Raw genomic sequence first — 27,943 nt, forward strand, 5'->3', positions numbered from 1 at the left:
GAGCCAGTGCTGAAGCTTCCTGACCCCGAGCAACCCTTTGTGATCCAGGCAGACACCAGCGACATGGCACTGGGAGCGGTGCTACTCCAAAAAAACAACCAAGGAAACTTACAACCCTGTGCCTATACCTCCCGCAAGCTCAGACACAGAGACACGATGGGCCACATGGGAAAAGGAGGATTTCGCAGTGAGATGGGCACCGCTAACCTGGAGACACCTGTTGGAACAGGGCCAGAAACCATTCAAAGTCTGGACTGACCACAAAAATCTGGAGGCGCTTAGGACCCCATGGAAACTATCACCCAAACAAGTTCAATGGGCTCAATACTTCAACTGTTTTGATTTTGTTTTAAAGCACATCTCAGGGGGGAGGAACTTTCTAGTAGACGCCCTCTCCTGCATGCCTCAGTACAAATGGGAATGGGAGCAGGTAGTGGATGCCATCATTACCTCTACTCAAACATCTGCCTAAGTGACCACCAGGTGGCAACACCATGATTGGCAAGACCAACCCGCAAGCGACTACCCACGAGACTCAAAACCGAACTGCTAGCAGACCTCTGGTTCTGAAACAACCAACATATCTTGACAAAAAGACATGACCTCGCATGGAAGGGGATGAAACTCTATGTCCCAGAATCCCTACGCACCTTAATTCTCCAGAGGAGCCACAATGCCAAACCGGCAGGCCACTTTGAGTTACTAAAGAGTTTACACTTAGCCCGGAGACAATTCTGGTGGCCTGGCATAAAGAAAGATGTGGATAGTTACGTGAAAAGTTGCACCATCTACCCCACAATGAAGAGACGACCGGGAAACCCCCCTGGACTGCTGCTAACAGTAGCAGAGCCAACGAGGCCGTGGGAGGAGATCGCAATGGATTTTATAGTAGAGTTGCCGAAAAGTGGGGGAAACATGGTGATTTGGACCGTAATAGAACTGTTCTCCAAACAGGCACATTGCATACCCTGCAGTGGACTACCCTCGGCTCACAAGCTGGCTAAACTGTTAATGAAGCATATCTAGTGACTGCATGGAGTACCTCGAAGAATTATTTTAGACAGAGGGGTCCAGTTCATGGCTAAGTTCTGGAGGGAGTTCCTGCAGTCCATTGGGTCATCTCAGGGTCTTAGTTCAGCTTTTCATTAGAGCACGAATGGAGCAGCAGAGAGACTGAATGCCATGGTAGAGCAGTACCTGAGGTGCTAGGTGAACTATCAGCAGTCCAATTGGGCAGACCTTTTATCTTTTGCTGAGGTCACGTATAATAATGCTGTTCACAGTAGCACAGGAGTCACGCCTTTCAAAATATTGAGTGGTATGGACTTCGTTCCAATGCCTGAGTATCCAACAGATCCCCCCTCCTGAGTCAGCTTGACTGATTGGATGTCGATGCTGAAAGCAACCTGGGGAAATGTCAAAAAAGCACTGGCTAAAGCGGCACAAACCTATAAGAAACAGGCAGATAAACACTGGGCTCTGCAACAGCAATTCCAGGTGGGAGAAAAGGATTACCTCTCCACAAAATATTTGAGATTAAAACTGCCTAACAAGAAACTGGGACCAAAGTTTATGGGACCATTCCCCATAGTAAAGATCATCAACCCAGTCACAGTGCAACTGAAACTGCCTCAATTGCTGGGGAAGATACACCCGGCGTTTCATAGTAGCCGCTTAAAACCCATGATCGGATCCACTCTGAGACCACTACCCCAGGAGCCCCCGGGCCCTGTGGTCATAGGGAGCCAAACCCATCATGAGGTTCAACAAGTCCTTGATTCAAGGTGGCAACTCCAATACTTAATCAAGTGGACGAGATACCCCTTATCAGAGGCATCTTGGGTAAAAAGTAGAAATATCCAGGCTGATCGCCTTATAGCAAAATTCCATGCAGAAAATCCAAGCAAGCCTGGGGGAAGAACACATCCCTAAATTATATATCTGTATTCAATGTTTTTTTGTTTCACACAGGTCGTTTTCGGGAAGTGAGGGGAGCCGGATGTCAACTTCTAAAGCCTTTCCATGACTATTATCAAGTTGACATAGAAAAGGGAGAAATCCATGCATATCTTTGGCCAGAGTCAGGTCTCATGTTTCCACAGCTGGTGTGTGAAATGCGCAAGTTCATAGCCAGCCACAGTGTCTCATTGCTGGATGTGATTTATGACACAGACAGAAGGGAGGGGAGATACAGTTCAGATGCCATTAAGTGGAAATCACATTTGGCTCCACAGCAGCAGATAATGCCAAAATGTTGCTCCTAATAAATGACTGGATTTTTTTTGAACTTTGTCTCAAGGCTCATAATTCACTTAGGGCATCTTTTGGAAACTTCACAATTTCATTAAAATATCAATAGTAGAACATTCTCTGAAGCTTATTTGTTTATCTCTCTCCTGCCTTTTTTATTTTTATAAATTAGTCAAGGTGGTAGACATACCTAATAAAACAATAAAAAATTCTTGGGGGTGGGGAGGTAGTAGATATACCTAATGTTCCCTTCTACTGTTTTACTCACAATAACCCTGTGAAATGAGTTGGGCTGAGAGAGTGACTGGCTCAAAATCACCCTACACAGCTTTTCTGCTTAAGGTTCCTTGTTTCTATCTGATGCCTTAACCAGCAGACTAAATCAGTTGTTTTTTCTGGCCGCATCAATAGTTTACATCTCAAACTATGCTTTTCGTTGCCACTGGATTTGAAAACTATATTAGTAAATAATATCAGTGAAACAAGAGGTTTTTTCTCTTTCTCTTTTGACGAGACTTTGGAAAAAATGCAAAGAAAAACAATTAAGATGATTAAGAGACAAAAGCATGTGAGAAAAGTAGCAGGAAATGGGTATGGCCAGTCTAGAGCAAAGAAGGACTAGGGGAGTGACATGATAGCAGCATTCCATATTTGAGGGGCTGTCACAAAGAAGAGGAGGTCAACTTTTTTTCCAAACTACTAGAAGACACAATAAGAAATAATGGATGGAAAGTAATCAAGTAGAGAAGCAACCTGGAATTAAGGAAAAACCTCCTAGCAATGAGAACAATTAACCAGTGGAACAGCTTCAGAAGTTGTAGGTGCTTCATCACTGGAGTGTTTTTTTTAAAAAAAAAAGACTGCACAGCTACTTATCTGAAATGATACAGAGTTGGATTAGAAGACCTCTAAGGTTCCTTCCAGTTCTATTTTGATTTTAAGAATAGAACCATGCCAATCAAAACATCCATGTGATACATATGTGGCTTCTTTTATATACACCTATCTAGGAGATGCATAATGTAATTAGAACCTACAGTTAAAAGGGACTCTAACCTAAAATAAAATTGTATTGTACCTGAACTGAAACTTTTTTTTTTTACATAATTACTATACCAAAAAAGCAGCAGGCATTCAAAATAGAAATTTCTCATTTCAAATATACTCCTTTCTTCCTTCAGAGTGTAAGTTTTAAAATTAAAAAAAGGAGAAATTTATTTTTCAATATGACAGTGATCCCAACAAGGAAAATTAATTAAATTATGAAAAAGATCGTAGGGATTACACATCAGTTCTGAATAGTCTAATGAATATTGCTCAGACAATATCTCTACTGTTCTTTAAAAAAGCAACTGGCATAAGGAATTCATGACAATGAAATACAGTGTATCCCATTGTTTATATACACTTTGTATATTACAAACAGAACAATATACATGTAGTCCTCGACTTTAAAAAGTTCATTTATTTACTTTTCAAAGTTGCAAAGGCACGAAAAAAGTGAAAAAATTGAAAAAATTGATCACTTTTCACCCTTACATTGCAGCATAGTCACGAGAACAAAATTTAGATGCTTGGGAACTGACTCATACTTATGGCAATTGCAGTGTCCCAGGATCATGTGTTCACCTTTTGTGACCTTTTGACAAGCAAAATCAATGAGAAAGCAAGATTCGCTTAACAATCATGTTATTAACTTAACAATTGGAGTGATTTTCTTAGAAACTGTGGCAAGAAAGGTTATAAAATGGGGCAAAACTCACATAACAAATGTTTAATTTAGCAACAGAAAAGGGCATTGGTACTTACCTGATATGCCTCTTCTCATAGTGGGGGGAGGAGTATCCAGAATGGGTTGACCTTGTCCTCTCATGATTGGATGAGTCAGATAAGCTCTTTGGGCAACGCCCCCTGGCCAGCAGGCCCTCCCAGATTTGATGAAGAGCTCCATCCGACTCGTTGCACCATTCACTCCAGATTCTTAATTCAGTTCTTAGCTTTTATCGTCTTCAACATCAATATTTATATAACTTCATAAAACCGTTAACATAAAACTTAGTCGTACAAACATAGTCAGGGGGGGACTGGATACTCCTCCCCCCACTATGAGAAGAGGCGTATCAGGTAAGTACCAACGCCCTTTCTCCATAGTGAGGGGGGAGGAGTATCCAGAATGGGACGTACCAAAGCCTGCACGTCCCTAGGGAGGGAGTCCCAAGAGGCCCCATGTCCCCCGCTCATGCCAGTTGAGGCGTGGGCCCCACCCTGTGAACCGCCTGCAACGCCCTGCGTCCAAAGAGGCTTCTGCTAAGGCAAAAGAGTCCAGTTTATAGTTCCTAGCAAAGGGAGAGGGGAAAGCCCACATGGCTGCCCTGCAGATTCCGGCCAGGGCTGTCTGCGTGGCCCAGGCCCTGGACGTGGCTGCGCTCCACGTGGAGTGAGCTGTGATATGATTGGTGTCTGTAAGCCCTGCGATTGGTATGGCAACACAGGTTCGCAACCACCTACTTATTGTGGTGGAAGTCACCCTGTTACCCAGGCCCCTATTTGGAAGGAGACAAACAGGGCTTCGGATTTCCTGTCTGGCCTGGTTCTCCTGAGGTAGTCCTCAGAGCCCTCCTTACGCCCAGAGTGAACCACTTCTTTCCTAACGGGTGGGAAGTGTCTGGACAGAAGTTGGGCAAATCAGTTCCTGGGTTTGATGGAAGCAGGGGCCCACCCTGGGGATGAAGGACGTAACCCCACTCTGTCTTGGTGGAAGAAGCAGAGATCCTCCCCGGTGGACAGAGCTTGCAGTTTGTATATCTGCCTGGCGGAGGAGATGGCCACCAGAAAGGCCACCGTGAGAATCAGGAACTTAAGGGAAATTGTTCGTAAAGGCTCAAATGGAGCGCCTATTGGAGCGTCCCCTACCCTGTGTAAGTCCCAGGAATGGTACCTGAATGCTGTGTGCGGTTTGGGGTTGGAAGCTCCCTTGAGGAATTGCCTGACCATAGGATGGTGAGTCAGGCTCTGGTTCCTGCCACGCAGGAGAACTGGCGAGATGGCTGAAACCTGTCTCCTAACTGTGTTAGAAGCTAACCCTCTGTCCCGGCCTGCCTGGAGGAGGTCCAGAATCTGAGGTACTGAGGCCTGGCTAGGATTGTGCCCCAGGGAATTACACCATGAGGCAGAGGCCCGCCACATGGCGCCATAGATACGCTCTGTGGAGGGTATGCGGGCAGTCTGGATAGTCTGCATCACCCTGGGGGGAAGAGGTCTTTCCCCAGGATGCTCCGCTCAAGAGCTAAGCAGTCAGCTGGAGCCATTGAAGGTCTGGGTGCTCCAGCGACCCCTGGTTAAGGGATATCCCCTCCTGGGGGATTCTCCATGGCCTCTCCGCTGAAGCGACTGGAGATCTGCAACCACAGCCTCCGGGGCCAGTGAGGCGCCAACAGAACCCCTTCCGCCCCCTCCCGAAGGGTTTCCCATATGACCCTGGGAATCCGACAAGGCATACCGACAACCCCTGGGCCAGGGGCTTCGTAGATCGTCTGCCCCTTCTGCCCCCCCATGTCTGGTACCTGGAGAAGAACCTCAGGAGCTGGGCGTTGAGGGGCATGGCGAATAAGTCGACCTCCGGGCGTCCGAAGCACTCCGCCAGCTCCTTGAAGATTGTTGGCTGCAGCTTCCGCTCCAAATTGTCCCCTTGGTCCGGCTGAGCCAATCGGCTCAGATGTTCCCCACCCCTGCTATATGTTCTGCACTCAGCGAATGTTGTCTAAATTCATAGGCTATCTGAGGTGCTTCTGCGATCTCTCATAGTCGGACATCCCATTCTAAGTTTGTGGTGGGTTCTGGCATGGGGACCAGCCTGTCTGACCCTTTTCCCCCCCGGCCATAAGGGTGCTATGATTCTATGGCTAGGATTAGCGCAGAGATATTCTGAATGTAAACACAGACGGAGTTTAATGGGCGGCCACTAGAGTGCGTGTAAAGATGAAGTGAGGGAAGCTAAGCTCACAATAAAGGCCTGCCACAAAGGTAAAATAATAATAATAACAAGAACCACAACAATAATAATAAAATAAAATACAAAAGGGGGCATCTTCCCGCCTGATAAAACCAAGAAAGATTAAGGAAACGATTGGTCCCTTGCTGGGAGAAAGTGGCCCGAAGCTGACAAGCAGCAGGGGTAAGACAGAACTATTTAACTCGTGCTTGGCATCTGTCTTTACCCGAAGGGATAAACAATCCAACCTATCAAGAACAGCACCCCAAATTCAGATTAGGGACCCAAGATGAGATAGGGAAGAAATGGTAGCCTGTCTATCTTAGGCAAAGTCCAATTCCCAGGACCGGGTGGGTTACACCCCAGGGATCTGAAGGAACTGGCAGACGAGATCTCCAAACAACTGAAACTATATCTATCAGAGATCCTGGAGTACCGGAGAACCACTATAGAATTGCTGATGTGCTTCCCCCCTTCAGAAAGAGAGAAAAACAGCTCAAGAGCCTAAAGCCAACATGGGTTTGTTAAAAACCGATCATACCAGACTAGCCATATTGCCTTCTTAGATACGGTGACAACCCTAGTGGACCATAGGAATGCCATTGATATAGTTAACTTGGACTTCAGCAAGTCCTGATAAGGTAGACCATAACCTACTGCTAGATAAAGTAGAAGAATGTGGGTTAGACATAGTCACACCAGATGGCTTGGTAACTGGTTGACCAACCGCACACACCTGTACTCCTCGATGGAACTGCCTCTTCATGGAGGGAAGAATGCAGTGAGTGCCCCAAGGCTCTGTGTTGAGCCCAGTACTTTTCAACATCTTCATCAGTGATTTGAATGAGGGTGTTAGGTGTGTAAGCTAACAGTTGGGTTAGCAAAATATATGCCATGATAGTAGTACTGTTTCTTTAAGAACTGCTGTTGTCTCAAGCGGTCCTAAGAAGGAGCCGGTATGACAGTTAGCTCTCTGTTTGTTAAATGCTGATTGGTGGGGGGGGGGGGTGTCATCAGGTTTGCAGATGACCCCAAACTGGCAGGAATAGCCAACACTCCAAAGTACAGGCTAAAGATACAGAAGGATCTTGATACCCTTGAACATTGGGCACTGCCTAGGAAAATGAGATTCAATGAAGTAAGGTCTACCTTTAGGCAATGGAGGTGAAGTGCACAGGTACAGAATACCTTGCTCCACAGTAGTGCCTCTGAAGGGGATCTTGGAGTCCTAGTGGACAATCCCTTTAATGTGAGTCAGCAGTGTGCAACAGCTGCCAGAAAGAGCAACACAGTTTTTGGCAGCATAAACAGAGGAATAGAATCAAGCTCCCATGAAGTGTTAATCCCACTTTATAAGGTCTTGGGAGGCCACACTTGGAATTCTGCACTCAGTTTGGTCACCATGATGTAGAAGGGATGTGGAGACTCTAGGGAGAGTGCAGAGAAAGGCAACAGAGGGGATCAGGGTGCTGGAGACTAAAGCCTATGAAGAACGGTTGCAGGAACTGGGTAGGTCTAGTCTACTGGAAGGAAGGACTAGGTGAGACGTGATAGCAGTGTTCCAATGTCTCTGGGGTTGCCACAGAGAAGAGGCTGCCCGACTATCCTCCAAGGCACTTGAGTGCAGAACAAGAAGCAATGGGTGGAAATAATCAAGGAGAGAAGCAGCTTAGAACTGAGGAGAAATTTCCTGACAGTTAGAACAATTAATCAGTGGAACAACCTGCCTCCAGACGTTGTGAAAGCCCCAACAGTGGAAGTTTTTAAGAAGCTGTTGGATGGCAATGACAATAGCAATAGCAGTTAGATTTATATACCGCTTCATAGGGCTTTCAGCCCTCTCTAAGTGGTTTACAGAGTCAGCATAATCAACTATAGTAACGATAGCCATTTGTCTGAAATGGTATAGGATATCCTGCCTGGACAGGGGATTGGGCTAGAAAACCTGCAGGTCCCTTCCCACTCTGCTATTGTATTGCATAGTACTGTATTGCATTGCATTAGCCGTTTGCCTAGTCACCCCCACCCTTGGAAGGTCTTCAGGGGTAATCTGTAACCTGATTGGAGGCTCCATTGGGAGCTGCACTTTAGCAGCCGGGCTGAATACTCCTCCCCCCCCCTGTGTTTTTCCAGGCTGCAGGGGGGCTGCCGGCTTGGGATTAACAAAACAAAACACAGCTTTTGCTATTGAGGCTAGTCAGCCTCTGGCCCCTCCCGCTCTGTCTCCTAATTAAAGGAGAGTTTTCTTAAGGGGGAAGCCAGAATTAGTCACCCAAAAACACAGCTTGCTACTGGGGCTAGTCAGCCTCTCGCCCCTCCCTCTCTGTCTCCTACTTACAGGAGAGTTTTCTTAAGGGGGAAGCCAGAATTAGCCACCCAAAAACACAGCTTTGCTACTGGAGCTAGTCAGCCTCTCGCCCCTCCCCCTCTGTCTCCTACTTAAAGGAGAATGTTCTTAAGGGGGAAGCCTTCTCCTGTTACTTGGCAGCCAGAAAAGGTACAGAGGGGGGCGGGGTTCTTCCTGCAAGCCTTGTGGCAGCTGCCTCTGTGATTCATCAAGGAGGTAGGCTTGGGGGGGAGGGGTTGATCCACCGCCTGCCTCTTTAACTCTTTGATAGGCCTCCTTTTGGCCCTTTGCTGCCTCCCTCGCTCTTGGCTAATGCCTCTGCGATCGTCTCTCACCTTTCTAAGGGCTCCTCAAGTGGTGGCTGTTGCTGGAGGTCTAAGCTGGGCTGCCGGCCTCCTGAGCTGCTAGGGGCCGCCATCTTGGACCACGTGGTTTCAAGATGGCCCCCCGGCTCCAAATTCAAAAGGCTCCTCTTTGCTGGAGCACATGGAAATGGCTTTTGCCTTTGCAGGCTTGCCATGTGGCTGCCGCTCGCCTCCACCTGCCTCCCGCAGCTGTTTGTCCACTGGTGATAGCTGCCAGCACAGGTTTTCCAGGTCATTTTAACAACCCTCGTGGCTCAAACCCCTGAGGGGAGCGGAGGAGCGCTTCTGCTCCTGAGAAGCCTCTGCATCAAGGGCTGCCTCTAGGAGGCATGTGTGCCCGGTTCTCCTGCTTGCCCGGCAAGGGTCCTCACTGATTGACTCCGTCTCACTCAGTGGCCAGGGCAGTGTGCCGCCCCAGAGGGCTTGTGGCAGTCCAGTCCTTGCAGGAGGAGGCTGTGTGCGATGTAGGGAGGCAGGATTCGCCGGGTCCAAGTTTATTTTCCTTAATCCTTTGTAAATTACTGGTGCATCCTTTCCCTTGAGTGGGATGAGTCAAATCTGGGAGGGCCTGCTGGCCAGGGGGCGTTGCCCAAAGAGCTTATCTGACTCATCCAATCATGAGAGGACAAGGTCAACCCATTCTGGATACTCCTCCCCCCTCACTATGGAGAATTTTGTAGTTGTAAGTTGAGGACTACCTGTAAATCAAAAGAGAGCTAACAGTTGCTCAATTAGTAATCAACATTACATTAAAAAGAGTAAAAAACTTACATTTAAAAACAGCAACTTGGTGATTAATCTGAGGGATGCTCAGGACAAGATCTATTTACTTCAAACCATTCATCTATGCACCTAAGGAGTGATAAAAGGGAAAAAATTCAGGCTTAAATAGGAGGGTAAATTACTTTTAATAAATTTTATATTTTGTTAAAATTGACAATTGAAAGCATCAATAAGACATTGATTTCCAAATGAATATTTTTGCCATCATTTTGTATCATTAGAAAAACTGTATAAATAAATCACTTTTCATAAATTAATTAAATTAATTAATTTATTAAAAATAAATAAAATAATATGTTGCTATATTTCATGAATTCATAAATAGCCATGTTTCATTGAACATGTTTTGTGGGCCTTAGTGCCTAATCAAATTCAAGTAGTCCTTGATTTTCAACCACAATTGAAATGGAAATTTGTTCCTAAATCATTGTAGGAATTAAATCAAGTTGCCACATGACCAAACAATGTTATGAACATTTTAATGATGATCTCTAACCAAATCATACAATTATTTATATATTTATTTGTATCCCATCTTCATTATTTTTAAAATAACTTAAGGTGGCGAACATATGCAATACATCCTCTTCCTCCTATTTTCATGTGGTCGTAAGTGTGTAGCAGTATTTTTGCCAGAAAATGGCAAAAAAATAATAATCATGTGACTGCATATCAGTGCAACTGCAAGCTGGTTGCCAACCACCCAAAATGTTAACACATGATGGTGTGGCAATCAGAAGTTTTTGAGTCTCTTGAAACTTTGAATGGCCATTAAGTGACCAGTCTTAAGTTGAGGACTAAGTGCAAAGTGGGGCAAGGTGAGTCCTGCAATCCAGCCACCACCCTAGAACCCACTTTCTCTTGCAGTCCCATGAACTTCCCGAGATCACTTGCAGAAATTTAACAGCAAACAAAAGACAGCATAGTTCCTGATGAGAAAGAAAAAGATAGAAAAGCATCCCACACTGAATGCTTTTTAATGAAGTGATCACATCAATGTTTTGTTCACTGTAGTCCTTGGCCTAAAGACACAACTAAATACATCACTCAGTGAGATGTGGCCCATGCTTCAGGCATATGTTGTATATGCAGCCACCAATATTTTAAGGCTACTACTGCAATGTAATAAGAAAGCAAGGGTCTTTCTTTTCCTTTAAGACTTGTATTAACTATTTTTAAAAATCTTCAGTCAGGCGAGCGAAGAAGGGGAGAAGAAATGGGAAGGAGGGGGAGAAGGAATGGGAAGGAGGGAGGGAGGGAGGGAGGGAGAGAAAGAGAGGGGGGAAGATAAATCTGCTGAATTGTTTCAAATATATAATGGGACAAATAAAAAATATTTTTGAAAAAAATGTGTCAATATTTATATAGGTAAATCTTTACAACTTTTACTTTATAATATCTTTCTGCATTATATTATCAGGTATCAAAAATGACATAATTATCATTTCCGGTGGGGGGGGGGCTGTGGGAGCTTGTTGTTCTTAACAGCTCCGGAATCTTGGCTGCGTTAAACTGTCTAAACAGCAATTCATCAGCCGTTTGGCAGTTTGATTACCTCTTCTTCGGGCTTAGAAGGAGAAGGCGAGTTAATTATGCTTGGGCAGTGCTCCAACTAACCTTCCCAGACCATAAATCTGGGAAGGGGGGGGCACCCGACAGCATAGTATTCTCCGCGTCAAGAATTTCTTCTGCTTTTATCTGCAGAACAAAGACATCCGCTCATCCTCAGCACAAAGTTTGATTTATTGACTCTAGAACTGGCAGAGCTTCTACTCGTGAACTCCTAATTGTATGTATTAATCCTTAACTTCATTTTTAAAGAATTCCTTCTGATAATTACTTGCTAAAGAGACACACAAAATGGCGCCGAGCAGCTTCGTAGCAGGGGTCGGACTTTGAAAATATTTCTACAGAGCTCAGAACATTTAAAGAAAAGAAAGTGATTTATCATCAAACTAAACAGCAATTGCTGTATAATCGGCTTGCATAGACTTACTAATTGGCTGAAGAAGATTAAACTTGGAATGGCTTCTAGGCAAAAGGTTCTTCCCCACCCCTCCTAACATCTCCAAAAATGCAGGCAGCTCGCCGGCTCCAGTTGTGAAATTACAGTCACTACTCCCCCCCCCCCTACTTCTGCAGGGGAGCCCCTAACCAGAGAAATTTTGCAGAAAGAATTGGTTGAAGCCTTAAAAAATTATATAGCTGCGATGGAAATTAAAATTAAGAAGGAGATATCTGCTGTCTAATGAGCTTGTGACTCGGGACCAGAGGATTAGGGACGATATTTCAGGGGCTTTTAATTGCCTATCAGGATACATGTCTGGAATTGAAGACAGATTAGAAGATCTTAGTGATTCTAATATCAACCTGGCAACAAAAATGGATGTGGTTCAACAAAACGTTGGCGATGCTGAAAATGAAATTATTATGTTACAGTATAGACAAATGGAATTTGCATTAAGAATAAGAGGTCTATGTGAAAATAATCAAGAAAATTTGAAGCAGATTTTCTCAGAAGCGTTTGATAAATTGATGGGAAGGCCAGGTGGGAATTATGAATGGCAAATTGAAAGGGTTTATCGTGTCAACTCCTGGCTTGCCAGACAAAAGCAATTACCAAGAGACATTGTGGTGTACTTTGCTACAAGAGACATGAGGAATATGATACTGCAAGTGTCTTACAAAACTAAACTTCAAATTGGGGTCAGGAGGTGACTGTTTTGAAGGAGATACCACCTAAAATGTTGAGATCAAGGAAAGACTATGCTTTTTTAGTTGAAGAGCTTAAAAATCATCAGTTACAGTTCAGATGGGATGCGCCAGCCAGACTAGCACTCATTTATCAGGGGCAAAGATATTGTCTTAATTCACTATGAGAGCCTTCTCGGTGGCAGCTCTGACCCTGTGGAACGATCTCCCCGTGGAAATTCGTACCCTCACCACCCTCCCGACCTTCCGCACAGCCCTTAGAACTTGGCTATCCCGTCAGGCCTGGGGTTAAGACTACAACCCGCCCGAATAGTATGAATGTTGTGTTTTAATTATGTATTGTCTTATATGTTAAAAGTTTGTCTCCCCACCCCTTTTAAGTTGTGAGCCGCCCTGAGTCCCCCCAGGGAAAAGGGCGGCATATAATTAAACTTTAAATCTAAATCTAAACTATGGAAGGCCCGAGATTTCTACAATAACAAATTGAAGGCTGGACATCCTGCCCCGCCTGGACCGAGAGAAAGAGAACAAGAAGGACAGAATAGACAGCAAACCACACAAGTACCAACAAGGTTGGATCAACTTTCTCTCTCAGAGGTACAAGGAGCCAAGGAACAAAGACAAACCAGTGTGATTACCAGATGAATGGACCAAGCATTAAAAAAGCAACAATTACAACAAACACCTGCCACCGGTCAAGAAACTACAGTTATCAGTCTAGAAGCAGTGGGAGGAGCCAGGCCAAAGATTAAATTCCAGGATGTCCAGATGGCTCTTAAAAAGCTTCAGGGAGCTAAAGATGACAACTAAGTTCCTAACGTGGAACACTAATGGATTAAATTCCCCACAGAAAAGGAAGAAAATAAATCACTATCTTAAACAATTCAAGAATGACATAATTTGCTTGCAAGAAACTCTCATTAAATCAACTGATCAAAAATACTTGATTAATACAAGATTTGGACAACACTTTATAACTTCAGCTCCAGAGAAGAAAAATTGTATAGTTATCTACTTAAGGAAGGACATGAGAGCTGAATTAATTGAAGCAGACTCCCAAGGAAGATACATTGCAATAGATCTGGTATTAGAAGGGAAAAGGATATTGCTACTGGGAATATATGCTCCCAATCAACAAGATAAATTTTATAAAAAGCTCCATGCTAAATTAGTACATTGGGATTATAGATCCTGCATATTATTGGGTGACTGGAATGGTGTTATGGATACCAAGAAAGACAAGAAGACTTTTCGGCAAAATATTCAAATGCAAGCGAAACTACCTAAGTCCTTTTTCGACATGATTGATGATTTTGAACTGAGAGATATTTGGCAAGAAAGAAATGCAGAAGAATACGACTTTACCTTCTTTTCTGATAGACACCAATCCTTTTCCAGGATTAACTTCATACTAACTACCAATGATTTGCTTTCTAGGGTAAAGAAGACAAAGATATGTTTCAGAGTTTTATCAGATCACAATCCGGTTTGGATGGAGTTGGGATGCAAGCAAGAAGGACTTGGAGATTGAATGAAAATATATTTAGATATGAGAAATATATTAATGAATGTAAAAAATTGTTAAGAGAATACTTTCTTTTTAATATGAACAAGGGTACATTTATAGAAATATTATGGGACGCAAGTAAAGCGTATATGAGAGGAGTTTTGATAAATCTAAATTGATTACATAGACGTAAACAGGGGGAAAAACAAATCGAACTGGAAGATGAAATTAGGAAGAAAGAGCAGGAGTTAATTTTAAAACCAGGAGATAAAAAGATTATAGAAGCAATTACCTTATTAAAAGACCAATTTAATATGCTGATTTCAGACTAGGTAGCTACCAATCTGCTATATGCAAAACGTGACACTTTCTGTAATGCAAATAAATCTGGTAGATGGTTAGCATATTTGATTAGGAAAAAACAGAAATCTCCTAATGTATCGAAATTACATTATAAAGGGAAGGAAGTGTATCAACAGGTTGAGATTCAAAAGGTCTTTCGTGAACTTTTTATAGGACTGTATAAGAGTGATAAAATTCAAGGCCTAGATATAGATAGATACCTGGACAAAGAAAAAATACCCATAGTTAAAGATGAGCAGAGGGAAAGACTGAACCAACCAATAACTTCAGGGGAAATTCTACAGGTAATTAAACAGTTAAAAGCAGGGAAAACACCGAGCACAAATGGCTTGACAGCGGTCTATTACAAAAATTTGCAATTAGAAGTGGTAGAACTGCTTAAGGAATTATTTAATAAGATCCAAGTGGAAGGGAAGTTTCCCCCATCTTGGAAGACGGCTTTCATATCCCTGATACCTAAAGAAGATCAAGATCTTATTCAACCTAAAAATTATAGACCTATATCATTACTTAATATAGATTATAAAATCTTTACCAAAATACTAGTGAATAGGTTAATGTTGGTTATCCAGCAATTGATTCATAATGATCGAACAGGTTTTATTCAAGGGAGACAAATGAGAAGTAATGTAAGACTAATTGTTAATACATTAGAATACTTGGGAAAGAATAACCAAATCCCTGCTGCGCTTATATTTTTAGATGCTGAGAAAGCCTTTGATCGAGTGAATTGGCAATTCCTGCTGAAAATATTACAAAAAATGCAAATAGGAGAACACTTCTTACAATCAATTAAAGCAATATATCAGCAACAAACAGGTCACATTATAGTTAATGGAAGTTTAACAGATTCTTTTCAAATTGAACAAGGTACAAGGCAGGGGTGTCCCTTGTCCCCATTATTGTTTATCATAACTTTGGAATTATTGTTGAATAAAATATGGGGTTCAGAGGACTTACAGGGAATTAAGATTAGGCAGCAAGAATATAGAGTACGTGCTTGTGCAGATGATTTGGTTATAACATTAACACAACCACAGGAATCTAGTAAGGTTTTAATGAACATGATTAATCAATATGGTTAAGTGTCAGGATTTAAAATAAATTTAGGGAAAACAAAGATACTAGCTATAAATATGAACACTAAACAAAGGGAAGAACTAGAAGGAATGACAGGATGTGTAATAGTTAAAAAGGTCAAATATTTAGGAATTTATATCTCAACCTCAAATGGGAAGTTATACAAGTATAATTATGAACCACTATGGCATAGTATATAGACAGAGATGAAAAAATGGGAGAAATTACAGTTATCCTTGTTGGGAAGAATAGCAGCAGTGAAAATGAATATTTTACCTAAATTTTTATTTCTTTTCCAAATATTACCAATACTCAAAAAAGATGTGAACTTGCTAGAATGGCAGAAGGGTATTAATAAATTTGTATGGGCAGGGAAGAAGCCGAGAATAAAACTTAAAATAATGCAAGATGTGCGTGAGAGGAGGTTTGAAATTACCCAATTTAAAACTATATTACAACGCAGTAGTTTTATCTGTAATTAGTGACTGGATTAACTTAACAGATGATAGAATACTTAATATCGAGGAGCATGATTTGGTATATGGTTGGCATGCTTACCTGCTATATAACAAAAAGGTGGACAAGAATTTTAGAAGTCATATTTTAAGGAATTACTGCGGGGCTGGAAAGAATATCAATACAAACTAAATGATAAGACACCCATGTGGGCAATTCCCAGACACGCAATAGAAAATATGAATATAGTACAAAAACAGGATGTAACTACTTACAGACAGCTTCTTACCCTAGAAAGAGGTGTACTACAATTAAAACCCTTGGATGTATTAAAAGAGGAAAAGGTAATTCAAACATGGTTTCAGTACGGGCAGCTACAGGCCAGATGGAAAATAGATAAAAAAATTGGCTTTATGCAAATCGAGGATAATTTACTCAAACAAATTAGAGATCAAAGTCCAATGCATATAAAGAGATTATATAATGTATTATTAGAAATGGACTCGGAAACAGAATTAGTTGAAGATTGTATGATAAAGTGGGCTCAAAATATTGAAGAACCAATAATGTTGGATACATGGGAAAGGATTTGGGTAAGAAATGTAAAATTTACACAAGCCCAAAACTTGAGAGAAAACTTTTATAAGACGTTTTATAGATGGCATCTAGATCCAAAAAAATTGGCTTCTATATGTATCCGAATTTATAACCTAAATGCTGGAGATGTGATTGTGTCGACGCTACATATTTCCACATATGGTGGACTTGCAAAAAGGTTAAGGTATTTTGGATAAAAATATGATGGATTATGCAAAATGTTCTTAAAAAAAGGATAAAGTTTACCCCTCAGTTATTTTTTTTATGTATAATTACTGATTGTACAGTTGTAGAGATTAATTTGATTTTGCACTTAATAACAGCAGCTAGATTGTTGGTGGCGCAATACTGGAAGAAGGAAGATTTACCTACTATCCAAGAATGGACATTGAAAGTAACAAACCTAGCCGAGATGGCTAAAATATCTGCATATCTTAAGGACTATTCAAATGAGAGATATAAACAGACTGAAAAAAATGGATTGATTATACTCAAAATAAATATAGGTCTAAGAAATTCCAGATAGCTTATGATTAAGACCAGGAATGATATAATTTGTTTAGAGGTAGCCTAGCAAGGAGGAGCTAAAGCTCAATTGAAAGACGTTTTTAACTTTTTACTCTCTTTTCAAATATATTTTAGACTGTTTTTGCTAAGACTTATACCTTATATTGGTTCTGGGAAGTCGGGGGGGGGGGAGGTGTGGGGGGAGGGGGAGAAGTAAATATTTGTTACTAAAATAGGCTTGGGGGGGTGTTGGGTTTTAAAGCACTATGATCATATATGTATACTGTTTTGTCTTATTTTTTTAAACAAAGAAGGAGCTTTGTATATTATGTTATGTATATTGAAATGGAATTATAAATATCATCAACACAAAATGGAGCTTGCTGTGAAGCTGAAATACACCAAATGAATGAGAGGAAGAGTGGGAAGCAGAGGAGAGAAGTAAGGTAGGAAGAGAGGGATAGGAGAGAGGGCAAGGGGGGAAGATGAGGAGAATAAGGAGGAGTGGAAAGGGGAGAGAGGAGAAGGAGAAAGGAAGGGGAAGTAGAGTGGATGATGGAGGGAAGACAGGAGGTGGGGAGGCCGAGGAGAGAGGGAGAAGAAAGTGTTGGATAAGGCACAAATATGGTGTATGGAGAGTAGAAGAGCCAATAATTGGGTTTTTTTCCTTTTTGGGGGTGGGGGGCTGATGGTAAGATGAATTGATGTAAATATTTAACAACACAAAATGATATTGACTATGTAATAGTATACATGTGAATATATGTTATGAAAATGGAAAATAAAAAGTTTTCATATAAATAAATGACATAATTATGTTTGAACTGAAACATTAAATATACCAATGCAATAGATACTGAATGATCATAATTGTAGGAGTTAATTTTGACAGTTTATTTAATGCAGGCATAGCTAAAAAAAAATATACAGCCACAAACCAACAGAACATTTAAACCTCCCTTCTACTCTTATCCTGAAGAATCTAGAGTTACTCCATAAATTATGGAGGAGGGAGACTATGGAAGCAAATAAAAGGAACGACATGGTAAATATGGTGGATTCTGCCTCTAAACATAGTCCAAAATTATTTCTTGAATTATATTTCATATGCACTCACCCTTTGTGATATATGCATAAACAAGGCAACCGTGCTATTGTATCTCCTTGCTGCAGTTCATCCAAGCATATTGCACATTCTCCAGCATCTTTACTCAGCACATCCTCTATAGAAACAGAAAAATTAATATAGACACAATAGTTATATTTTTTGTTAGATACTTTGTTTTTAAAATTTTGAAATGCTTCATATTTGAAACCTAATGATGTTATTCACACAGTTATACTGCAATTTGGTTTACAATAAATATAAAACTTTGCATGCTTACATCTATTAAAGCAACAACAAAGACATTAGCAAGATGATTTTGTGAATGAACACTTGTGCAGCTAATCCACCATATGTTTTTCAAGGACATTCCATCCATTCCATTTCAGCAGCAAAAAATTGTTTGCATTCCATTGTCATGAGTACCGAGCTCTGTGGGACCCCACAAAGCAGTGGGTGAGGGCTGGATCTCTCCCCTCTTATCAACACGCATTGAGAACAGCCGCAAACGAAGGAAGTGAACCAGAATAGCACAGGGCCTCCTGCTCCCATCCCCCAAAGCCGCTCCAAAAGAATATTATGGTCCATAGTATTGAAAGCTACCCAGAGGTCCAGTACAGCAAGCATGGATGCACTACCCCCATCTTGTTCCTTCCAGACATCATCCAAAAGCGAAACCAATGCCATTTCTGCCCATATCCAGGCCTGAATCCTGACTGATAGGATTGTAGATGATCCGTTTCATCTAGAAACCTCTGGAGCTGACGCGCAATCACCTTCTCAATAACCTTCCCCAAAAAGGGAAGATTGCAGAAAGGTCGGAAATTATCCAACAGGGTAGAATCCAGCAATGGCTTCTTAAGAATAGGGCGGACCACAGCCTTGTTAAAGTGTTGGGGCACTACCCTCTCCTTAGGGAAGCATTAATCACCTTCAGAGTCCACCTGTCTGTCACCTCCCGGGAAGCTTTCACAAGTCATGAGGGACATGGGTCTAAAACACAGATGCTTGCATGCATACTCTTCTAGGATCCTGGCTACTTCCTCAGGAGCAACAGAGTCAAACCATTCCCAGATAACAGGGCAAGAACCTGCCTTAGGGGCTTCCAATAGACCAGCAACATGCCAGCATCTAACTAGGAACGAAGTCGAACAATTTTGTCTTCGAGGAAATCCAGAAATTCCTCAGCATGCTCCTTCAGGTGGATCTCAATCACCTCCTTCCCCAGGAAGAAGCAACTCACATTAAAGAGGGTCACTGGACGACTATCTGCAGATGCAATTAGTGCAGAGAAATATTTACACTTTGCCGCACAAATCATCACAAAGTGGTCCTTTATGGCAGTGTTTTTCAACCTTTTTTGTGCAAAGGCACACTTTTTTCATGAAAAAAATCATGAGGCACACCATTAGAAAATGTTAAAAAAATTTAACTCTGTGCCTATATTGACTATATATAAAGTAATTCTCTTGAATAGGAATCAAATAAACAAAAAGAAATTATTTTATAATTGTTCATATTTCTGTTTACTTACTTGCTTGGAACACCGAAGGAGATGCGCCGCTGGTAACACTTACCAAGTTGACAGTGCGCGTTCTCCTCGCTGCTCCGGTCCTCTGCGATTGTTGCTATGGGCGCACGCATGGGACGTCAGTGACGTCCCTGCGTGCGCTACCTCCCGGCGGTCCCCACGTTTTTAAAGTAAACGCGGGGCCGCAGGGACTTAATAGAGGCATCCCTGTGTCCCGAAAGCAACTTTTGGGACACAGAGATGTCCCGAGGCAAAAACATCCGGTGGGTGTTTTTCCCACGGCACACCTTACACTATGTCACGGCACACTAGTGTGCCACGGCACAGTGGTTGAAAAACACTGCTTTATGGTAACCCATGTTCGATTGAGTTTCATCAATTTCAGGTAATGCAGGCACTGCTCTGATAAGAACACTAAATCGGGTGTGTGACCCTTATTCCTAGTCAGGCCCTGGATGGCCTGGGACAGGCCCATGCTAGTCATGATTTCCATGAAATCTTGGCCTACCTCTGCCTGTCCCCAGGCATGGCAGGTTGAAATCCCCCAGAGCTATAAGCTTGGAGAACTCCACCACCATCCCTGTAGTGCGGTCCAGGAGCCTGGGTAAGGAAGCTACAATGCAGCAGGGAGGCTGGTATAGCAGCAGCAATCCCACCTGATTCCTTGAGCCCCACCTAAAGAAAAGGTCTCACGGCCGAGCACTTGTGGAGCAGTGCCCCTGGAGGCTGCTAGAGATTCTCTGAAAAAAACCACATCCTCTCCCCAGCCCTGAAGTGTAGACTGGTGCCATGCTCGATAACCCACTGGGCACATTTCTAACTCTTCTATTAAAATTAGAGGTAATTTTACTCTTTTGTATTTTATCTATTGGTTCATCTTACATTAGTATAGTTTCTTCTCATAATAGCTGATCTAGACTTGCAACAATAGAGAGGATGAGAAAACATAGTTACCATTGTTTGCAGAATTATAACAGTATGGGTAGTCTTCAACTTACAACAGTTCACTTAGTGATCATGCAAAGTTACAACAGCAGTGAAAAAGTAACTTATCATTTTTTATACATATACAGTTGCAGCATCTCCATGGTCACATGATTGACATTCAGATGCTTGGCAACTAGTTCATATTTATGATGGTTGCAGTATCTCTTGCAACCTTTTGACAAGCAAAGTCAATGGTAAAGCCAGATTCACTTAACAATGGAGTTACTAACTTAACAACTATAGTGATTCACTTAACAAATGTGATAAGAAAAGTCGTAGAATAGGGTAAAAATCATTTAACAAATTTCTAACTTAGCAACATAAATTTTGGGTTCAGTTGTGGTCATAAGTCAGATTTTTTTTATATCTGTACAAGAGAAAGGGGAGAACAGGAATAGAATTTAGGTTGAATTGATTACCTGAACGGTTGTTCTCTGGACGCTCTGAGGAGAGTCCAAGCGTGGGTTAACACAACCTATCTGCCCTTGGACTGAGTTATATTTTTCTTGACCTCCCTTTACCTCCCTATATTCAGTTTAAAAACGAAGATACAATTGTACAGGGAACGTTCACAGATAATAAACAAAGTCTCGTAACCTTGCAAGGAAGAAACCCCCTGGGTGGGTTTGGACTCTCCTCGCAGTGCCCACAGAACGGTCTTTCTCCAGTGCACTGCTTGGAGAGTCCAAGCATGGGATGTGCCCAAGCTATTGTGTCCCAGGGCGGGTAGAGACCAGAGCGTCCTGAGTCTCAGCGACCCTCTGCAGAATTCTTCTTCTGAAGGAGGCTTCGGCTGATGCAAAGGTGTTTATTTTGTAGTTTTTGATAAAGGCAGTGGGAGAGGCCCACGTGGCCACCCTGCAAATGTCCAGAATGGACGCCCGTGTCGCCCATGCCGCCGAAGTAGCCGTGTTCCTGGTTGAATGTGCGGTCACCCGTCCGGAGCAGTCTTGCCTTGATGTTCGTACGCCAACTTGATGCAGGTGTGCAGCCAACGGCCTATGGTGTGGGATGAAGTTTTGCGGCCTAGCAACCCAGGAAGGAATGACACGAAGAAGGATTTGGAGCGCCAAAACTCCTTAGTCCTCTTTACGTAAATATGTACGGCACGTCTCACGTCCAGTTTATGCCAGTCATGCTCCCTAGGGTGAGAAGGCTTAGGACAAAAGTTAGGCAGAATTATTTCCTGGGCTCTATGAAAATGAGTGTTGACCTTAGGAATAAATGAGGGGTCAACGAAATTGCTTCCGAAAGGAATGCTGCTGCTGTCTGTTATGGGACCCAAAGGAATTCCTGTCCTGATTCCTATCGCCCCCTTGATTGAAAGACCTCTGGTATGAGGAGGATGTGGACGCTTAAGCAGTATCCTGGTTCCTAAAGGATTGTTTACGAAAGGAACCAGAACCCTTATGCTCGTTCCTCTTCAGGGTGGCCGGGAGGATCTTGCGCTTATCTTTAGTCTCAATGACAAATTTATCCAAGGTCTCCCTGAATAACTGACCACCCTTGAATGGGGCGGAAGCTAGCTTCTATTTGGCCTTCATATCCGCCTGCCAGTGACAGAGCCACAGGAGGTGGCGAGATGTAATGTTGGACGCCAGGGCCCTGGAAGCAAACTTCACTGCATTCAGCAAGGCATCGGCTGAATACTCTATGGCCGTAATGATCTTGCTAAGATTGTGACGCCACCTAGAGCCCCAGGAAGGTGGCTGGACCTGAGCTACCTCAGCCAGAGCAGGGATGCTCTGGTGAAAAAGGATGCCGAGGTGGATGCCCTAATGGCCCAGGCGGCCGCCATGTGTGTTTTATGGCACACCTTTTCTGACCTCTTATCTTCGTTTTTTTAGGCCTTCCAGAAGGTCAGCAGGTAAGTTCAAATTTGAAGTCAAGGACACCACTGGAGCATCCACCTCAGGTAATTTTAAGATATACTCCATTCTCCCTTCCATGGAATAAAGGGATTTATCCTCTCCGCTGAGATTGGTCAAGGTGCCGGGCTGGACCTATTGTCTTTGGATAATGTCCATAAAGAGATCTGGGACAGGAATAAACTCCTGAGTGGGAGCCATTTCCTTGAATAGCCCCTGCTTGGGATCCTTGAGGAAGAAGTTGGAGCAGAATCAAGTTTGGGGGTAGAACCTAGTTCGGTAGCCGCCTTGGCCTTGTGAAGTATAGATTTAAACAAGGATGGCTTAAATAGGCTGGTAAAGGCCGGCTTGTCTGGAGGGAAACCTTCGTCCTCTGACAATTCGACCCCTCAGCCTCCTCCGAAATGGAATCCTCTGTAGTTACCGAGGTGGTAGGTGAGGCCAGGGCCTTGGTACAGTGGCCGCAGGAGAATGCTTGGCCTTGGAGGAACTAGACTTGTGAGATCCTCTCTGTTTAATGCCCTCCGCTATGCCCTGGCAAATGGCTAGGGAGATAACCTCCCTCATCTCAGCGGATAATGCAGGGCCTTTATCCTGCCTCGAGCGATGCCTGCTGGAAGGTAGACGACTTTGGTGCCTGCCTGAGATGCCCCCCCCCCTCCGCGGGCAGCATGCCCTGGAAAGGCTCCATTTCTTCTCTAAGAGAAGAACTGGGTGACTCTGGGTATCCCCAAGTGGCATCCGGAGATAGCTCCGTGGAATCTCCCTCCCCCATGGATTAGGACCCACTGTCCTGAATGGAGGGGGATTCTCCAGCGCCACTTTTGATAGATGGGACCCCAGGTGAAACATCTTGATCTGGAGGAGCATGGGGTCTATGGGAATGCGGGGCCTTTGCCTCCATGGGCTTATGCTGCTGGGAACCCCCTCTGGTCTTATCAACGGACACTGAGGACTCCGGGGAGGACTTTCTGTTGGTGCCCCTGCTCCCTTTCCCCCCCTTAGGTGGGGGATCTATCCTACTGCGTTTGTTGGAGGTCCCTGCCTGCTCCTCCTGTGCCTCCACACACGTCGTCAGCCATGCTGCCCGTAGGCCTCGGATGGTAATAAGTCTTGGCTCTTGACTGGACTTGCAGTAGGTGGGCACCAGAAGCTGGCCAGCTGGCTCAAGTGCGCCCGCAGATCTTCAAGGAAAGAGAGGGCCGCCTGACGGACAGATCCCTTCCCCCAACCGCCCTCGGGTCCCCGAGTATTGATAGATGGAGAGCAGGGCTAGCCGGCGCCCCGGACTAGGCTCCGCACCTCCTGGTGGTAATCTGCGGCTGAGAGGAAATGCTCACTATCTTTGCTCTCTCCCTCACTCCAAATGCTTCCACATGCGGCTGCCTCACCAGTCGCAGTGAATAAAATGGCGGCCACTGCGTGCGCAGCCACCACCCACCAAAACCGTCAGCCAACAAGGAGAAAGCGCGCAAATCTGGCCGAAAATGGCCACCGTCGTTGCTGGGCAAATTAGAAGCACTGCCAAGGCCACTGAGATCGTGCTCGTCGGCATGGCTGGAGAATTCAGCGATTGGGGGAATTACGGAGCCGGAAAGCCTCCCGCCCACCCCCTTGCTCGCCAGCAGCTGCTGGGCAAGCAACTCACGTGTTCCGCACCGCTTGCGACCAGTGGGGAAGAAAACAGCCTGGAAACCTCTCAGCAATCAAATATCGTAAGTGGTACTTATCCAGAAATTTTTCAGAACTTCAAGTGATCAAATTATAATTGGGGAAACCAGTCTATCTGCACTTGGACTGGTCCTCATGGGCGGACTGAGTTTTTAAACTGAATATAGGGAGGCAATGGGAGGTGTGGTCAAGAAAAATATCACTCAGTCCAAGGGCAGATAGGCTGTGTTAACCCACGCTTGGACTCTCCAAGCAGTGCGCTGGAGAAACATCAATTATTTACTGTAATGTGCTAATTTGAACTAACAATATATCCAGCTTGTTGGTTCCTTGGTGAATTAATTCTTTCACAAAATATTTTAATATTTTCACTGTATCGCAATCACAAGCTAATTAAATTACCATAACATTTGAAGAAAAATGAAGTGAAAAAGCTTTGTCCAACATAGTAGTAAACATAATGTGAGAAATCCAGATCACCTTCAGTTGACAAAACACTGTAAACATTTACATCTCATTACACATTATTCTAATTTACTTCCTTATAAAGATACATTCACACTTTACTATGCCTGCTGAAATAAGGATAGACCATATAAACACATGCATATTAACCCATTTCTCCCAAACACTGTTACATGTAACAGTGTGGAATTTAATACATAGAAGACATAAATAAAACTACAATTTATGCAGTTACGTAGGTAGTTCTCTACCTACAACCATTAGTTCAAAATTATGAGTGCTGAATGAAGGAATATTTGACCTGTATTTGAAGTTACTGTAACCTCCGGATAAAATATTAGGCACCAGGCAATCTACCTGTCCTTATAACCAACTGCAGGAATGCTGAAGCTGACACTTATTGTTCTTCCCTGCTGTGTGCCCTGCCAGGTACCGGAGAATTTGACTCTGCTCCCTGCCCTAGCATATCTTTTCCAATTACTTCTTCCAAATATAAACTTTTCTACAAAGATCAGCTCATATTTTCCTGAAAACAAGGGAAAACTGGAAGCAGGCGCCATTCTCACAATCTCTCAGTAGGGCATGATTTTTCAAATCATGGAAACATTTGGAAAAATGTACACTTCAGAGATTGAAAGAATAGCAGTCATTTCCAGAATGGTCTGAGGGGGGTGGACTGTCTTTGTAGGAAGGCTGTGCATTATATCGGATGGGATATAATGGGATTGCAAGAGGTAAGTGGTGCAAGGAGTGATGGGATGGGGAGGCAACCCAAGGCTGTGGAATCTGGCAGGGCAGGAAGTACTCGTATCCTACAAGACTCAGTGGTGTGGAAAATAAGTAAGAGTTCCTCAGGGGGTGGGGAAAGCTCTGAGATGCCAGGCATAGGCCACATATGGGAGCTGGGGGGAATGCTTCAGGGCAGGCCCAGGCCTAGAGCTGGGTCTCTCCTGCCTCAAGGCAGTCCACTCTCTCTTAACAATCCTGCATAGGACTGTGGTTGTTGAATGAGGCAATTGTGTGAGCACCACACTTAATAACCACAACACTACTGTAATTCTGAGCTTTACTGTGATCATAACCCAAGGACTACCTGTAAACTCTATTCAGCAAGACAAACCAATGTCAGTTCATTGATTAAGAAATGGTTTCTACTATAGTAAACTTTCTTACTATATAAATCTAATAAAAATAATCATGTGAAACTCACATTAATGTTCCTAAAGAACATGCCACGCAGTAACATTAGTACAAGTTCCCTTTCAACATTGCTAATTTACAGATATTTTGATTTCTGGAAACTCTATAATAGAAGTAAATACTAGTTAGTGAATTTTGTATTAGGTGACCTTAATAATACAAGTACTCTTTAACTATCATTAGTACATCTTGTATAACAAAAGAATATAAATATTTATTAATATTTCACATGTGTAATGCAACACAAAGCTACTAATAAACAAAGGTTATGTTGTACTCTGGATAATTTTACATATATATTGCTTAACAGATTGACTATCAGTCAGTACATTGGTCAGAATTTCAATCACAATTCTGTCTACTCCTCTGCATTCAATTATAGAAAAAAGCCTAGAAAAAAACAGGTGCAGAAAAAAACTAATGCAAAAAAATTGAAGCAAATTGAACTTACTATAGCAGCCAGATCATTGCCTATTCTCAAGGAAGAAAAGAAAATAGTAGCATTTGCTAACTACCACAGCTAACCATGCTCTTAACTTTTGACCTGGTCTTGCTTAGCTCAACCTCAAATGTCAGCTGCTGGTTGTGATACAACTTGAGGTGTGTTACTTATTAGCCAAATAGTTAAATTCTGTTTACCATTAAAGTGAGACATTCTGAATAGCTAGGGGTATTAGGAGTTTCTGTAGATCATTTTATCAAGCCTTGAAGTGTCTGTTTCATTCACCTCAAACTGCAAAATAAATCCACGGTTTTCTACTAAAATGTCTATAATGTCAAGACGGCATAAAAAACAAGTACCAAAACCAATCAAAACAAAATCTGTCTCCCCAAAAACATTTAATGAAAGCACCCAAATGAGATACCCCACCTGTCTAGACTGTAGAACGGGGTCCTCAATCCCTGGTCTGTGGACTACCGCTGGGTTATGGCATAACAGCAACAGGGCTGTGCAAACAAGCAAAGCCCCATCCATGGGATGCAGGCAGCATACAAAACCACTTCCCCTTCAATTAGCAGAAAAACCTTTCTCCGTGGGACCGGTCCCTGATGCCTCAAAGGTTGAGGGCTACTGCTCTGGAATATCAAGAATGAACTGACTTATTTCAACACCATAGAAAATGGTTAATGTAAAATGCTTCACAAGTATAGACAAGTAATTTTCTATTTAAAATGGCAATTGAGCCAGTAATTTCTATCAGTAAGTGATCTAGCCTTAAAGCTCAATCACATTGCTTAGCAATGGCAATCCCTGTAGTCCCAGTGGCTATCAATAACTGAATCCCATGGTTGTTAGGCAAGGTAACTTCCTGTTAGCTTCCCTCAACCAAGTCAGTGTGGAAGCTAGCAGGAAGTTGTAGTCCCAGGTCTGCAGGAAGGTATGGGTAGGGGAGACAACAACAGGTAGAAGGGGATATGGGGGACAGTTGAGGAAAGTGTATGAGAGGTGCTGCAAGACACAGGTGCCAAGGGATGTCAGGTAGGTTGGAGAGAGTGCACAACAGGCACTGCATGAAGAAGCTTTGGGGGTACATGTGAGTGGTGTGAGAAAAGTGAACAAGGATAGATGAAATATATCATGTAATGTGGGGACAGTACATGGGTACAACAATGTGCCTGACATTCCATGCAAGTCAGGGAGGGTATGTGACAGGATATGTGAGACACTGTGTGGATTAAGGGCGCACAAGGATATGTGCAGGAAGTGCCACACGGGTTGCAAATGGTGCAAGAGTGGCCAGCCAAGGATGAGCACAAAGGGGTTGGAGAAGGTACAGGGATGGGAGAAATTTATCCCAGTAACATTTCAACTTTCCTCCCAGCTTCCCCTTTGACTTTATGGGGAATCCAGCATAGAAGGTTGCAAATGATGACCATGTGATTGTGGAACTTTTGACAACTAGTTGTAAGAGTGAATGGGTTGCCAAGCACTCAGATCATGATCTAGTGATTCCAGGGGTGTTGGGCATGGGGTTGTTGTGGCTCATGTGGTTAGGACACTGAGTCAGAAAACTATTGAGAGGTTGATAGCATGGCAATTGTAAACCTGAGAAGAGCAGTATGACTAAATGAATTCCTTTCAACTTGTACCAGCAATTTCCACCCTAACAATTTGAAAGAATGTAAATGCAAGTAGATAAATACCATGTTTCCCTGA

The 27,943-nt window shown here is 43.0% G+C and overlaps 1 protein-coding gene across 2 annotated transcripts in view; it reads right to left on the reverse strand.

Annotated features, from left to right (window-relative positions):
- The window catches only part of ZNRF2 (zinc and ring finger 2), a 93,138-nt gene that overhangs the window by 7,452 nt on the left and 57,743 nt on the right, over nt 1-27,943 (reverse strand). Inside the window, exons 3-5 of one of the 2 annotated variants that reach the window (XR_015696372.1) lie at nt 18,076-18,181; nt 9,725-9,805; nt 1,198-1,406 (exon numbers count right to left, since the gene is read on the reverse strand). Coding sequence is in view for 1 of the 2 variants with exons in the window: in XM_087712925.1 (XP_087569051.1) it covers nt 9,748-9,805; nt 18,076-18,181 (164 nt within the window). In the remaining variant the exon portion in view is untranslated. The remainder of the gene's footprint in view (nt 1-1,197; nt 1,407-9,724; nt 9,806-18,075; nt 18,182-27,943) is intronic. The other variant, XM_087712925.1, reaches the window with a different exon arrangement.

The sequence above is a fragment of the Thamnophis sirtalis genome, unplaced genomic scaffold (genome assembly GCF_051295495.1).
Source record: "Thamnophis sirtalis isolate CommonGarterSnake01/CBP01778 unplaced genomic scaffold, rThaSir2_p1.2 scaffold_4, whole genome shotgun sequence".
NCBI classification, from domain to species: domain Eukaryota; kingdom Metazoa; phylum Chordata; class Lepidosauria; order Squamata; family Natricidae; genus Thamnophis; species Thamnophis sirtalis.